Source organism: Rhopilema esculentum, chromosome 1, assembly GCF_057945365.1.
Source record: "Rhopilema esculentum isolate cy_ngs chromosome 1, ASM5794536v1, whole genome shotgun sequence".
Classification (NCBI taxonomy): domain Eukaryota; kingdom Metazoa; phylum Cnidaria; class Scyphozoa; order Rhizostomeae; family Rhizostomatidae; genus Rhopilema; species Rhopilema esculentum.
In genome coordinates this window covers 2,698,369-2,711,568 of record NC_142815.1, presented here as the reverse complement: position 1 = coordinate 2,711,568, position 13,200 = coordinate 2,698,369, and the positions used below count along the sequence as shown (strand labels likewise).

At 40.6% G+C, this 13,200-nt stretch overlaps 2 protein-coding genes across 2 annotated transcripts; both read right to left on the bottom strand.

The window, feature by feature from the left end:
- Positions 1-2,685: 2,685 nt before the first annotated feature.
- On the bottom strand, positions 2,686-6,445 carry LOC135690346 (U6 snRNA-associated Sm-like protein LSm7). Its single transcript, XM_065207864.2, has 4 exons — positions 6,379-6,445; positions 5,393-5,477; positions 4,174-4,245; positions 2,686-3,456 (listed from the first exon to the last, which is right to left on the bottom strand). The coding sequence occupies exons 1-4, from the start codon at positions 6,382-6,384 to the stop codon at positions 3,317-3,319; spliced, it is 303 nt and encodes a 100-aa protein (XP_065063936.2). The 5' UTR covers positions 6,385-6,445; the 3' UTR covers positions 2,686-3,316.
- A 1,393-nt stretch (positions 6,446-7,838) lies between these two features.
- LOC148960643 (zinc finger MYM-type protein 5-like) lies at positions 7,839-11,903 on the bottom strand. The gene is made up of 2 exons (XM_089116221.1): positions 11,871-11,903; positions 7,839-8,408 (listed from the first exon to the last, which is right to left on the bottom strand). The coding sequence occupies exons 1-2, from the start codon at positions 11,901-11,903 to the stop codon at positions 7,848-7,850; spliced, it is 594 nt and encodes a 197-aa protein (XP_088972347.1). The 3' UTR covers positions 7,839-7,847.
- Between the last annotated feature and the right edge of the window lie 1,297 nt (positions 11,904-13,200).

Here is a 13,200-nt window from a genome sequence, read left to right as displayed (position 1 = left end):
TCAATAAACAATCAGTTCTTTTAGCACAATAGTATTTTGCTAAATTTTTGTCTGAAAGATGCTTTTCAGCCCTTTTACAAGGTATAATTTCAAAAAATTTCTTCACGTCGGACCCAACCATGGTGGGTCCTGTAAAATAACGTTTTTTTTTTAAACCAAGGTTCTTCAATAGTGAAAGTATAAATTAGCAACAACCAACGATTACAACATAACGACTTCTTTCAACGACAACTTCGACTCGACTGGACTTGCACTCAAAGAACATACGCTTTTAACAACATGAGTGACGCACACAAAACCCTAATGACACAAATTAACGGCAAATGGACTAATAACAGCTAAAATAGAGATGGCACGATGACAAACAAAATGGACCGACGCAAACATCGAAAGACATCCTCATTAACGATAACGAACCACAAACACGATGCACGACAGACAAAACAAGTTGTATAACAGTCCTCCTACCTCAATAAACTCGACTCTTAGCCCCACTGGGCTAAATTTCTTTGCGCTGCCTACATCATGTAACCCCCCCCCCCCCCCCCAATTAGCTGTTTGTTAGCTTAATTTTGCAAACCAAACATTAAATGGAGTGAATATAAAAAACAATTTACGCTCACGTAGAGAAATAGAAATTCCATAGGCAATGAAGTTTCAAGTTTGTTTTTATTGCTTAGAAGTTTGTCCTTGGTAAAGACCAGTGTACACTGGTAAAGCTTTCACTAGTAACCTATAGACAAACCGTTGCTACTAGGTCTGCAGGGCACCACTCAGTTTTGCAGGGCAGAAACCCTTTTCACCCCCCCAAAACTATTGGCCAAGTTACGCCCCTGGTGACCAGGGCCGTGGCTAGCTATTGTGCTAAAAGGGGGAGGGGGCCCAGATTCGGTTTGCTAACATCACAAGTTTCTATTTGAAAATGTATTTAAGAAGAACAACACATGGCAAAAAAATTTACTTTTTACAATAAAAGTTAAAACTATACGTTTTTCCAAGGGATATTTACATCCCAGGGCCATCTGTAGCGGGGAGCTTGAGCTCCCCCCAATAATTATCACACTATCTCATATTTCCTTTATATAACAGTGTCCTGGATGGAAGCAAAACAATGGGCAGCGCCCCCAATATGAATTTCGTTTCCGACGGCACTGCACCCCTACACCCCACCGTAAGTAGCGATGACCCTGGGTTTAGCTGCCCGTTGGAAATGTTTGGACCATAGCCCCCTATAACCTCTTATGGATCCATTTCATTTGATCAAAAATTGGGACAGAGAGCGCAAACAGACGTTTAAGGAGGAAGGGCTTTTTAAAGAGTTGAGACTTTAAGGGGTTTGTGGAGATGTAAGTGAACTGGAACTGGTCACGTGAAACTGCAAAAAATTATTCCATGGTATTTCAAGGCATTTCATGGTATTTATCACAAGGGAAATTCTTATCCTCAATTATCGGATGGACCTCCCTGTACATCAAAAGTTCAAGTGACCCTGGACCCCCTTGGGCTACTGAGCTACCCTTTTGCTCACCATCCTTTAAATGTCGGGTTTAAGTTAGTTTGATTATAACTGATTGATGGAAACACCAGAAGTCTTGGGAAATATCAAGTTAATATTTAATACGGATGCTAGTTTGTTTTGTCTTAAACGACCCAAACGTCATTGCGGGTTTTTAATCTGATTTTAGAAATATATCTTAAAAGGCTTTATGTTATGCAAGATGACAGCATGGTTTACGTCGAGGACGCTTATATCAGGGCAAAATTTGCTTTCTGTCGGAGAAATTTTTCTGAAATCATTTTTTGAAAGTCAGTAGTAAAAGAGAAATGACAAAATTTTACTTTATTTCCAAGATCTTCTGTACCTTGAAGTTAAAGTGACTTTTCAAAATGGCCGTTTCCATGATTTATCTGTGACCTGAAGGGTGTGGTACCAAAATCCAATTAATGTCTTCTAACACCCCCCCCCCCCAATCATTGTTATTTAAATCCGTCCCTGGGAAACTGTTACTGACTTTGTCCTAAAGCTCAACTTTAAAATTCTCATTTAGTATGTCTGATTTCGGGGATGACAATCTATGTTTCCTGAGAGCAGAGACTCCAGCCTAACGTCCTTCCGTTTAGATGATTGATAGGCAAGTTGAAGCGATAGCCCCTAGTGTCATGGCAACGGTCGCCATGATAAGTTAAGGTGGTACATCCAAGATCCGGCAAAAAGTCCATAAATATATGATAATAAACATATCTTTATGAATAAATCTCAAATAATTTATTTCTTTTTAGGTCAGTGGAAGCATTTGGTGGACCGAATTTGTAAAATGATAACAAGAGAGACTACTTTTAAAAGCATATCACAGGAAACGACTCTCTTATCGGTGGCAAAGACAGTTCACCCGCGTTTTCCTATCATTTATCGCCATGTTTGACTTCAAGGAATAATCGATAAGCCCGTGAATTCTTCTTTCGGTCATCCAAATTTAGAGTACCAAATTGTGACGTCATCAAAAACTTACGAGAAAATGCAGCAACAGTTACCGCGAAATGGCATTTATTGCCAAAAGAATGCAGCTTAGCTAGAACTACATTCAAAATATTACAGCTAAGAATAATATTTCGTTTTGAAAATTTTAACACTTTCTTGGGCCCATCAAATAAAGCAGAAGATGCTGACAACAATAAGAAACATAGTCACTGGCACCTCTTTGCTTTCTTGTACAAATCTGTTCCAATACAATTAAAACTTTAAATAAAAACATCTACACACGTGGGTCTCTAATAATCATCCCTCTCACCTTGGTATAAAAATCATCTATCAGCGAAAATGAGTCTTTTATATAGAGAGCGAAAGTTCATTGTTAGCTTTCCACTAATGTTTGATTTTCTATAAACATTTCTCCTTTCAATAGTTTATTGACGCACTTTCTACTACTCAACAACTAATTTCAAGAACTTCATTTAATAAGTTAAAGAAGGTTTTCCAATTCAATTTCTCTCTGTACATCTCTGCTTACTCCAACCCCCTGATAAATCTGACCCCCAGTCTTACTCCGACCCCCTGGTTGCTTCAACTCTCACCTTACTCCAATTCCCCGCTGACCCTAACCCCCTGCCTACTCAACTTCTAACTTTTACTCCTTATTATTAGAGACCCAACAGTGCGTCTTTTGTAAATTCAAAATGGCGGATCCTTTGCAACAAAGTGAATGGCCTAAGTGTCCCCTTCCTTTCAACTGTTTTTCTCTATAACATCCTCCAGTTCCTTTATCAGCCATCCTACATCCATAACTCAAATCTTTAAACTCAAATGAATTGAGTCTATTTAGGTCTCTTGCTGCAAAAATGGGTTGGATATCGACTCCATACCATCTAATGGGCATATAAGCACGACAGCAGTGCCCCTGCAAACAGTTAGGCCAAGCTTTCGAGTTTCATCAGACAACTTGTATGAATCGTCAGTATCTATGAATAGAGAAGACTTTATAAAACTAGGGGCCCAAGGAGTGCTAGGCAAGATTATTGTACAAAAAACTTATAAAATTGGCTTTGAAAAAAAGCAAACATTTGAGTAAACTAAAGCTTTTTGTCTGACACTCTTCAGAGTTTAAAACGTCAGAACATAGATCGAAGACTCTACGCTAGGAAACATATATACCCAGTTGTGGATTGAAATAGGGCAAGCAGAAACGCAAGCACATGACTGTAAAGGTTGACCAATCAGTGTCGCTTGCCTATTAAGAATGTTACCAATGGAGTCCTAAGGTAAAAACGATCTCCTTTTGTCTACACAAAAGCAGTTTATAACGATTCCAACCATGTTTTACTTTACTTATCTTTTGCTCTTTTGTGTAGGGCCAATGTCATAAAAAACAATTAAACAAGGACATCAACTTTTACAAATCATGACCTTACTGGGAATACAAGTGAAGTTTTAATTAGCAAAATTGAGGCTTGCTTTAAACAATACTTGTCCTCCCAGGGCATTTATCATGTTAACATAACAAACACACTGCCTTTAAGTTCAATGGAAATATTTGGATCAATGCAAAAAGATTTTGTCAGTTTACGAAAATAGGCAGGAAAATTGAACAGTGTAACAAAAATGCCTTGAAAAGAGAAAGCAATTGAAAGTAAAAAGATGAAATTAATTGGTATCAGATGGAAATTGATAATCATTACCTCGAACATACTCTGTGGTGTTATCCAGTACAAGATTCAAAAGTTGATCAAATCCTTTCAAAACACCAGAAACTGTAAAAATAAACAATTCATAACTGATAATTAGATGAAATAGAAACAAAAACAACTGCAAAAAGTATTTGTTACCTCAATAACCAGTGAGGATAAAGGGTAGCTATAAGGATCCAATGAAGGAGTTAGGTTTGAGAAAAAAGCAAGGAAAAAGTTTGGGTTAAAACTCCTTTTCATTGAATAAAAAATTTCTGATGAGTTCTGAAAAAGTGACTAAAATTTCCTAAAACTTCTGCTAAAATTTCCTAAACTCTCTTTTTTTGAAGAAAAAACTTATGAAGAGTTCTGACAAGGTAGTTAAAAATTTTCCTTCAAACTTTTTGTTTGAGAAGGGAACTCTAGTCCGCCAACCCCCAGTGTCAAAAGCCACAGCATCCCTTGAAATTGAACATTTAAGGGCCAGACAGAGGTGGATGCAGAAAATATGCTCCTGCAACCCTTGCAATGAAGATGATACATGAATAGAAATATGCCAGGGAACAGTAGTCCTGCAATCCCCCACACTCCAAGCAATGAAATCCGTGACAATGAGATTTGCAGTGCAGACAAAAGCAAATAAGACACATCTGCAACTGTTGCAATAAAGATGATAGCTTAAACAGTTAAGTTAATTGTAGTAGAAGCTTGATGCTGTTGCCGAAATTGTTAATCCATTGTTGTATAGAATTGAACTGATCAAAGTTGCAACTCCTGTTATCATGGGGTCATCAGGGGACATGTATGATTGCATCTAAACTAAATATTTATCAGCATATCATACTTCAAACTTTTTTGCAGGTCTGTTTTAGAGTTCTTCAAGCTGTAAGGAAAGAGCTGTACACCCTTTGCTGTATACAATTGGGTGGATCCAAGTTGCTGCTTCTACTTTCCTGCTTAATGGGGTCATCAGGGGATATGTATGCTTGTCCTATACTATATATAATGCATCAAACATCTTGGTAATCTTATTTTAGCTTTTGTTCACAAGTCTGTTTTAGAGAATGTTTGTTGTACAGAAATGGATGATTCTTTGTTGTTACTTTGTGTTTCACATACAATGTGATATCTGGTAAGATATTTTTAACCAGTATAAAAATTCACGATGGTAGAATTTCTATGAAGGGCAAATATTTAACAGAAAAGATGGTTTACAAAATATACCGCTCACCTTCCCTCCCTCCACTAAACTTCACTCGGACTGATTTGTCCATGTACTTTGATAAGTCAAAGATAGACTCTTTCTTCTTTTTTTCCTGAAAATAAAATTTTTGATCAATTTACCAATAAACACAGGCTTGCCTCTGCAGCTAAATTCCCTTTGAAAAAGTTGCAATTACCTTACTGGTGTTATCATCTTTAAAACATGACAATGAATTTTTTAAGACAATGGTGAACCCTCCACCCTAAAATGTCATGTTGGATTCAATTATGCTCTCTGTTTTCCTCTGTATTCGTAATTGAAAGTTTTGGAACTTAGCCCCCTGATTGGGGGTTCTTCACTCTGTATAGGGACTGGAAAAATCCCTAGATTAGGAAACAAATATTTGATCAGGAGAAAACTCTCATTTCAGTGGACTCAAGCCTGGCTGTCTGCAGAGTATGCTAAATGAACGAACAAGATCAACTTAGCTCTTTTGAAATTGCACACCCTATTCATCATAATAGCACAATATTGTAAAAAATTTCTGTTTGCACACCAAATGATAGGTAAAATGTTTACGTACTGACAACATGCTAGAATTAATTGCGAACGCTTTAGATCTCTTTGAGAACTGTCATAGCACACTTGCATGTTTTGCGGGGAGAGCAAACCCCAATTATAAAAAGATACACAATTTTATTCATAACTATGCAAACATATTTGCCAAATGATGGTGTTGATACCAGGCCCAGCCTGGCCATAAGAAGTTTTGCAGGGGAACAAGAACAAGAAAGAAGCTTTTCCCAGATTGAAAAACATGTATGATATGACATGGAGCATGCAGCCAAGTTTCAAGATAGCAAGAAGACGTATGGCCTACTCGAAAACCGTAAATTTCTTCACCCAACAGAAAATACTCTGAATAGATGTATAATGAAAATAATCTCTTCCCTAGTATGACGCCAAAAGGTAGAAATTAATAGAAGAAGTCATTTAGCTCAAAGAAATCTTACCGCCATTTTGAGATCCACAAAATGAAGGCAGATCTGTTGCAACGACCTCGTTTTGAAAAGAGCGTTCTGTAATCAAAGGCGCTGGAAATTGCTCCATACCGAGCCCAGTGCATGGGCTCCGACAAAGATTGAAAAGTGGGGGGGGGGGGCCAAGGGAAAATTTAACATCCATAACAAAAGATTTTGAAAAAAACTCTATTTTTTGCAAAAAATAATCCCCCTTCGTCGGAGGCCCTGCAGTGGCGGATCCAGACTAATTTCATAAGTAATTGTGCGACTAAATGCGAGTTTTAGGCGACACTTCAAAATTCTGGCAACTGTATCTTTTTTTCTAATTCTATGGTGTTCCTCGTCTAAATGCCGTAAATTTTTTTTAGAATATCCATCCTCAGAATATTGAATAAGATTATTTATTTCTTCTCAAGCTTGTTGTAAGGATACATGAAATTTCAGTAAAGCACCGCTTGTCTCTTAAAAATGGTCTACATAAGAAATTATAGAAAGCAATAATCGTTTTAGAAAAACTGGTGTGACCAGGAAATGGGTGTGGTCTAAAGGGTGTGGTCGACCCTCTATCTCGTTTCGGCGGTAGTCAGATTTTTGGAAACTTGGGTGCAGCTAATTGTCATCAAGCATTTATATGCGTTGTAGAGGGAAGGGTATGCTGCTAGGTGCATGTTGTATTCACTAATTTTCTGGGCCGAGCCGAGTCAGCCCGGGCCGAGTCTGCCCGGGCCGAATCAGCCCAGATCAACCTTGGCTAGGTAACTTTGTGTTCGCACTACAGAAAATATTACTTGGGTTCACTCTACCTGCTTTGACCCTGCTTTGAAAGCGAACGAATTTTGTACGGTCACGGTTCTGTTTTGAACGGGACAGTGTAAACACCAAGCCGAGACGATTTTGTCACGGATTCACAAAGAGGTCTTTTGTATGGCTGTTTCAGGTAATCAAGGCTTTGATTTTGGCGTAACTACGTTAACAAATTTTGAAGAAAAGGAAATTCTGAAGACAAGACGACGACAGAAAAAGCTTGTATTGTTTCCCAATCCAAGCCTTGATTGAACTTTGCAGTTTTGTAGTCTAAATTAACACTGAAAATTAAAACCACCTTGTCGTTCGTCCAAGTAAAGTTTTTATCGGCCTTCCGCTCCATTTTACCTCTCAATAAAAATTCGATTGTTGACTTCGGCGGCGAAATAAAAGCCTTGGTTGACTAAATACAGCTTCTTCTAAACAATGTTTTACCATTAAATCAAGGTCGTACCGGTACAGTGTAAACGGAACGGCTAAACGGAACAATTTGGAACCGCGACAGTGTGAACACTTGCGAACCGCAGGGCCGTCGAGAGACGGGCCGGGCCCCAGGGCTGGGACTGTCATGGGGCCCCACCGTTGAAGGCTGCAAAAACCAGAACATGTATTTAGTGACTATATAAAACAAATCATTAAAACAAATAAGAGTTAATTTAATGTTTAAAAACTGCTTTTCTTGCTATCCTCATGGCGAAGTCCTTAATCTTTTCCCACAATCTTTTCCAGCTGTCGTTCGCTCCCCAACCACCAGGAGAAGCCAATTTTGATTTTGAGCCATTATTAATAGTGTGCCCAAACAGCCTGCATGGCAAACAATAGAATGCAGCCTTTGTAGGACTGAAAACAAGCCAGCTTCTTACTACCTCCCCATTTTGCTGCTTCACATCTAGGACCGTTGTTGGAAATTTGTGGCCGTCGCAATCTTTGGGAAACTCTGGAGGATGAGGCAAATGACCAGTTTTAACAACCTTTTCTAACTCCTTTATCGTTGGAAATCCGGTCAATGTGCCGACATCAAAACTAAATGATCCACTATGAACAGTATCTTGATTTAATGACGAATCAGTATTGCTTTCTCTACTTTCTGTGGTGTCATGGTCTACCGAAGGAGCCAAGCCGTTTGTGTCTTCTTCTTCTTCAGCAGTGCTTTGAACAGAGCATTCGCCAGGTTTTTTTAAAGTTGAAATCACCTTCCTTGTCTCTTTTGTAAGCACCTACCTCAAACAATGTGCGAGAGGCCTTCTTTGCTTCTTTTTCTCGTATCTTTTTTTCCTGCCTTTTCTGAGCACCAGACTTGTGCCTGTAAGATGGCATCGCTGGGGTTGGTTGGATCGTGATCCCGCTTAGTGATTTTGATAAAGACTTTCATAGCGTTTAGATTTGTTTTGGTTTTTCGCATGTGCTTTTTCTCTGGTGTACGCCGTGAATGGAAGATTTAGTTCTACGTTTATAGGAAGTCCACACAAGGAATAACTAAAACATTTGACCTAAATGTAGATATATGTAAGTGCAATCGAATTTTTCGGCTTCTGGAGAAGTATATTATGATCGTATCGTCAATGTTTTAATTATAAACCATAACAAGAAAAGGCGTTCATCATAGACCAGCTTGTTGATCAAATGTTGAAAGATTAAATTTCGAATATCAATCGGGTCATGGGCCCGCCCTGCCAATGCTGCTCATAGCCAAAAATATATACCTTATTTTCTACGGGCCCCTCAAGGCCCCGGGCCCCCTGGTAACTACCCTGGTTACCCCCCCTCTCGACGGTCCTGGCGAACCGTAACGGTACAGAATTGTCCCGGGACAGTGTAAACGGGGTCATAGAGTTCATGCATTGTAATTCTCGTATAACCATCGGAAAGACGCTCTTATCAAAACTTAAAACAAATCGAAATTCCTAGAACCAAAAACCAAAACATCTCCTGTAATTGTCAGCATTGCTGTAAATTTCGTAATTTGATCTTGTCGAAGATAAAACATTCAGTAATAATTTATCAGTTGCCCTATGATGCTCTGGGCATCTAGCAGAAGCTTACTTAACTTAACTAAAAGAAAGATAAAGAGCCTAATAAAACTTTTTTGTTTTACTGTCCAGATGAAACATGAGATAGTGACTCCGTTTACCAGAGCTAAATTACTATGTTTCTATTCAGGTTTTGTAGCTTCTGTTTGTTTTGTTGCTGTTTTGAAATGTTATTATTGATTGTGTATATTATTGTCTATCTGTTAATGATTTCTCCGTCATGGCCTATATACGTGTTCAAAATTCGGTCAATTTCCTCGCTACACTTGCATGGCTAAGATACCTGGGGTTTGCAGGGGTTTGCACTGATTGCAACAAAAAATTTCCTTTAGAAAAATGTTATTGCAAATGTGCAGTATTGAAAATTTCTTAAAATAAGCCCTGGCTCTTTCCTCGGACCATCAAATATCCCTTGATATTTAAGTCTGCTCTAGGAATGATAAAGTATAAAAATGTTTAAACGTCCTGTGACAGGCTATTTAATTTTGCATTTCAACTAAGAACTCAAAGGCATCTTGATTTTGTATCTGAAGCGCTAAAACTCCTGCGTTTTGTACTAAAAAGAAATTTTGTCCAACTTTATTCAAAAGTCGTGTCTAGTGACAAACGGGGCTTTTTATCCCTTGACAAATGACCAGCCGTACCCACCCCCCCCCCCCTTTATCTTTTTTGGAACTTGGCAGAAACACCTCAAACCTAGAATTCTACAGAAAGAGCCTGGAAAATATGAAACTCCTACAAGTATTAATGGAAGATTAAGCCGTATGTTTTGAAAATAACTTATCAAAGTATTCCATCTTTCCTCAAACTTAAATAATTTTCGTTACTGAATAATATCTGTGTTTTTTCTTAAGAGATTCTTTGTCCTTTTTACCATGTCTTTCCCATACAGAAGGAGCCCATCAATCTGCAAAATTATCAATTTGCACAAACGGGTGGCATGAGGATCCCTTAGAACCCATTTTTCCAAATGATGTTGTCAGATATCTTTCTGAAAAGTCAATAGTTTTATAAGCACATGTTTAATGCCTGACCATAATTACGCATAATTGTACGGGCATCATACTAGGCTAGTAGGAGCTAAAGCCCCTCTTTATTTTTTTCAAAAAAATGCTTTAAAACTTTCAAAAATTCATAAATTACCGTTTAATGAGAATGAAGTCATTATTTTGCTTAATTTCAGAAGATTGCGTGTTTAATCGAAAATAATCTCGTCTCCTACGCTGGAAAGAGAAGTTGCTTTCGCTGTAAAATCTTAGAAGATAGTGTCGCGCTAACTGAAAAATGGCTTTAGGCTTTGGGCTTTAGTCTAACTTTCAAAATCTGCAAACCACTTTACATCATTTGACACCTAAATATTTTGCCACCCTTTCATAGTTTCAAATACAGTCAATTTGACTGACAATATTCTTCCCAAAGCAAATTGTGAAAAGAAAAGACATTACATTTCGGCATTTTCTGAATTTAAAAATAGCGTGATTTAAAATATTTTTCCGGGGACAACAGGGATGGTAGGAGCCCCCCCCCCCAAAAATTCATTGAGCCCCTCCGTCGGCACATCAACTTTAGAAAAATTTTAAGCAATGTCGGCACTTTCATAACTTCCACTTGGTGATTTTTTTAATTTCTTTTCATTGTTTAAATTTTTTCAGTTTTTTTTCAATTTTTGAACTGGAATTACCACAGTGGAAATGGTGTTCACTGGAAATGATATTAGATCTTTGTTGGTGGTTCACTCACTGTCGGCACTCTGACATTACAGCCCCCCCCCCCGAGCATTTCTTTTCTGGCGCCATCCCTTGGGACAAGCCCCCGTTTTGCTTGCAATATAATTCTCCATTCCGTCATACATTGCATGAGATTTTAAGAATGAATTATGACATAAATATACTAATTTGATAACAGGCTATGCTCGAAAGGTCGTTCATTAACTCGTTAATTTTTTTAAGTATAATTCCTAGTTTAATTGAATTATGGCATAGTTTGCACTAAACTGATTCCCAGCTACACAAATTTCAGACACACTTTGCTTACCCGACATCTGTCCTGGCCGTGTGCAAATTTTTGAGCCATTCGATTAGTTTCTTGGGTACAAAATAGCTTTTTCGTACCTGTATGTAGAGGAGTTGTAAGTCCGTAGAAAACGGAATTTTACTGATTGCACTTGCACAAGGTACACTCGTAAACCACAGTGAAATCCGGGTCAAGTCACTTGAAGCTTTAAGATGAATAAGCCTGTTTGAATAAACACAGTCATACATTGGGTATATGGATGTGCCATGCGATATTGCAAATGAGACATACGACCATAACTGCAAAGCAGCGATAATCGGCCTAACAGGTCAAGAGATTTTCAGATCTCAACCAGTAGTTTTGATAAAGAAGTTATGGAAACTTCCGTTTACATGAAATTTTTGCATTTTCAAAACTTCTGCTAGTTTCAAACATGGTTATAATTGTGTGCCTTAAAAGTTCGGCTCTAGAAAGTGGAGAAATCGAAAAATGGTTTCGTCTAAAACGTTTATCTTAACCTTGAGGCCGACCTCCGCTTGGCCGTACGTCCGTACATAGAGAAATCTTCTGTCCGTGCAAACGTCTGAATAAATTGCGCAATTGTTGTTGATATGCTGTTAAGGTTATCCCGTTCACGTTCATGTTGCCTGCACCTTCCTTCACTGCCATCTTTAATAGTACTTCCTTTGGCGCTGAATATTAATAAGCTTTCACTTCCTTGCAATTTGATTCGATAACCTCCGACGTACATAAAGCGGCCGCTGTGAAATTAGAACCAGGTTATACTTTCAAAGCGTACAAAGTTTGAACGTGACGCGCAAGAATATTGCATCATACCAAGTCACTGGGAATGCGCTGACTTGGCCAAGCGCGGCCAAGTGGAGGTCGGCCTTTAAAGTCTAATAGAAAGCAAAAAGCTGTGCGAAATTATGCAGAAAAAAATGACGCCTTCTTCACTTCGCAACCTTATTCCGCATGCGCAGTAGAAAAGTAAACCGGGCTCAACCCTCTTTTGCATTAACAATACATTATTTCAAACCAATTTAGTCCTCCTGGGCCGAGTCCTCCTGGGCCGAGTCCTCCTGGGCCGAGTCCTCCTGGGCCGAGTCCTCCTGGGCCGAGTCCTCCTGGGCCGAGTCCTCCTGGGCCGAGTCCTCCTGGGCCGAGTCCTCCTGGGCCGAGTCCTCCTGGGCCGAGTCCTCCTGGGCCGAGTCCTCCTGGGCCGAGTCCTCCTGGGCCGAGTCCTCCTGGGCCGAGTCCTCCTGGGCCGAGTCCTCCTGGGCCGAGTCCTCCTGGGCCGAGTCCTCCTGGGCCGAGTCCTCCTGGGCCGAGTCAGCCCGGGCCGAGTCAGCCCGGGCCGAGTCAGCCCGGGCCGAGTCAGCCCGGGCCGAGTCAGCCCAGGCCGAGTCAGCCCGGGCCGAGTCAGCCCGGGCCGAGTCAGCCCGGGCCGAGTCAGCCCGGGCCGAGTCAGCCCGGGCCGAGTCAGCCCGGGCCGAGTCAGCCCGGGCCGAGTCAGCCCGGGCCGAGTCAGCCCGGGCCGAGTCAGCCCGGGCCGAGTCAGCCCGGGCCGAGTCAGCCCGGGCCGAGTCAGCCCGGGCCGAGTCAGCCCGGGCCGAGTCAGCCCGGGCCGAGTCAGCCCGGGCCGAGTCAGCCCGGGCCGAGTCAGCCCGGGCGCTTGGCCAAGTCAGCGCATTCCCAGTGACTTGGTATGATGCAATATTCTTGCGCGTCACGTTCAAACTTTGTACGCTTTGAAAGTATAACCTGGTTCTAATTTCACAGCGGCCGCTTTATGTACGTCGGAGGTTATCGAATCAAATTGCAAGGAAGTGAAAGCTTATTAATAGTCAGCCCGGGCCGAGTCAGCCCGGGCCGAGTCAGCCCGGGCCGAGTCAGCCCGGGCCGAGTCAGCCCGGGCCGAGTCAGCCCGGGCCGAGTCAGCCCGGGCCGAGTCAGCCCGGGCCGA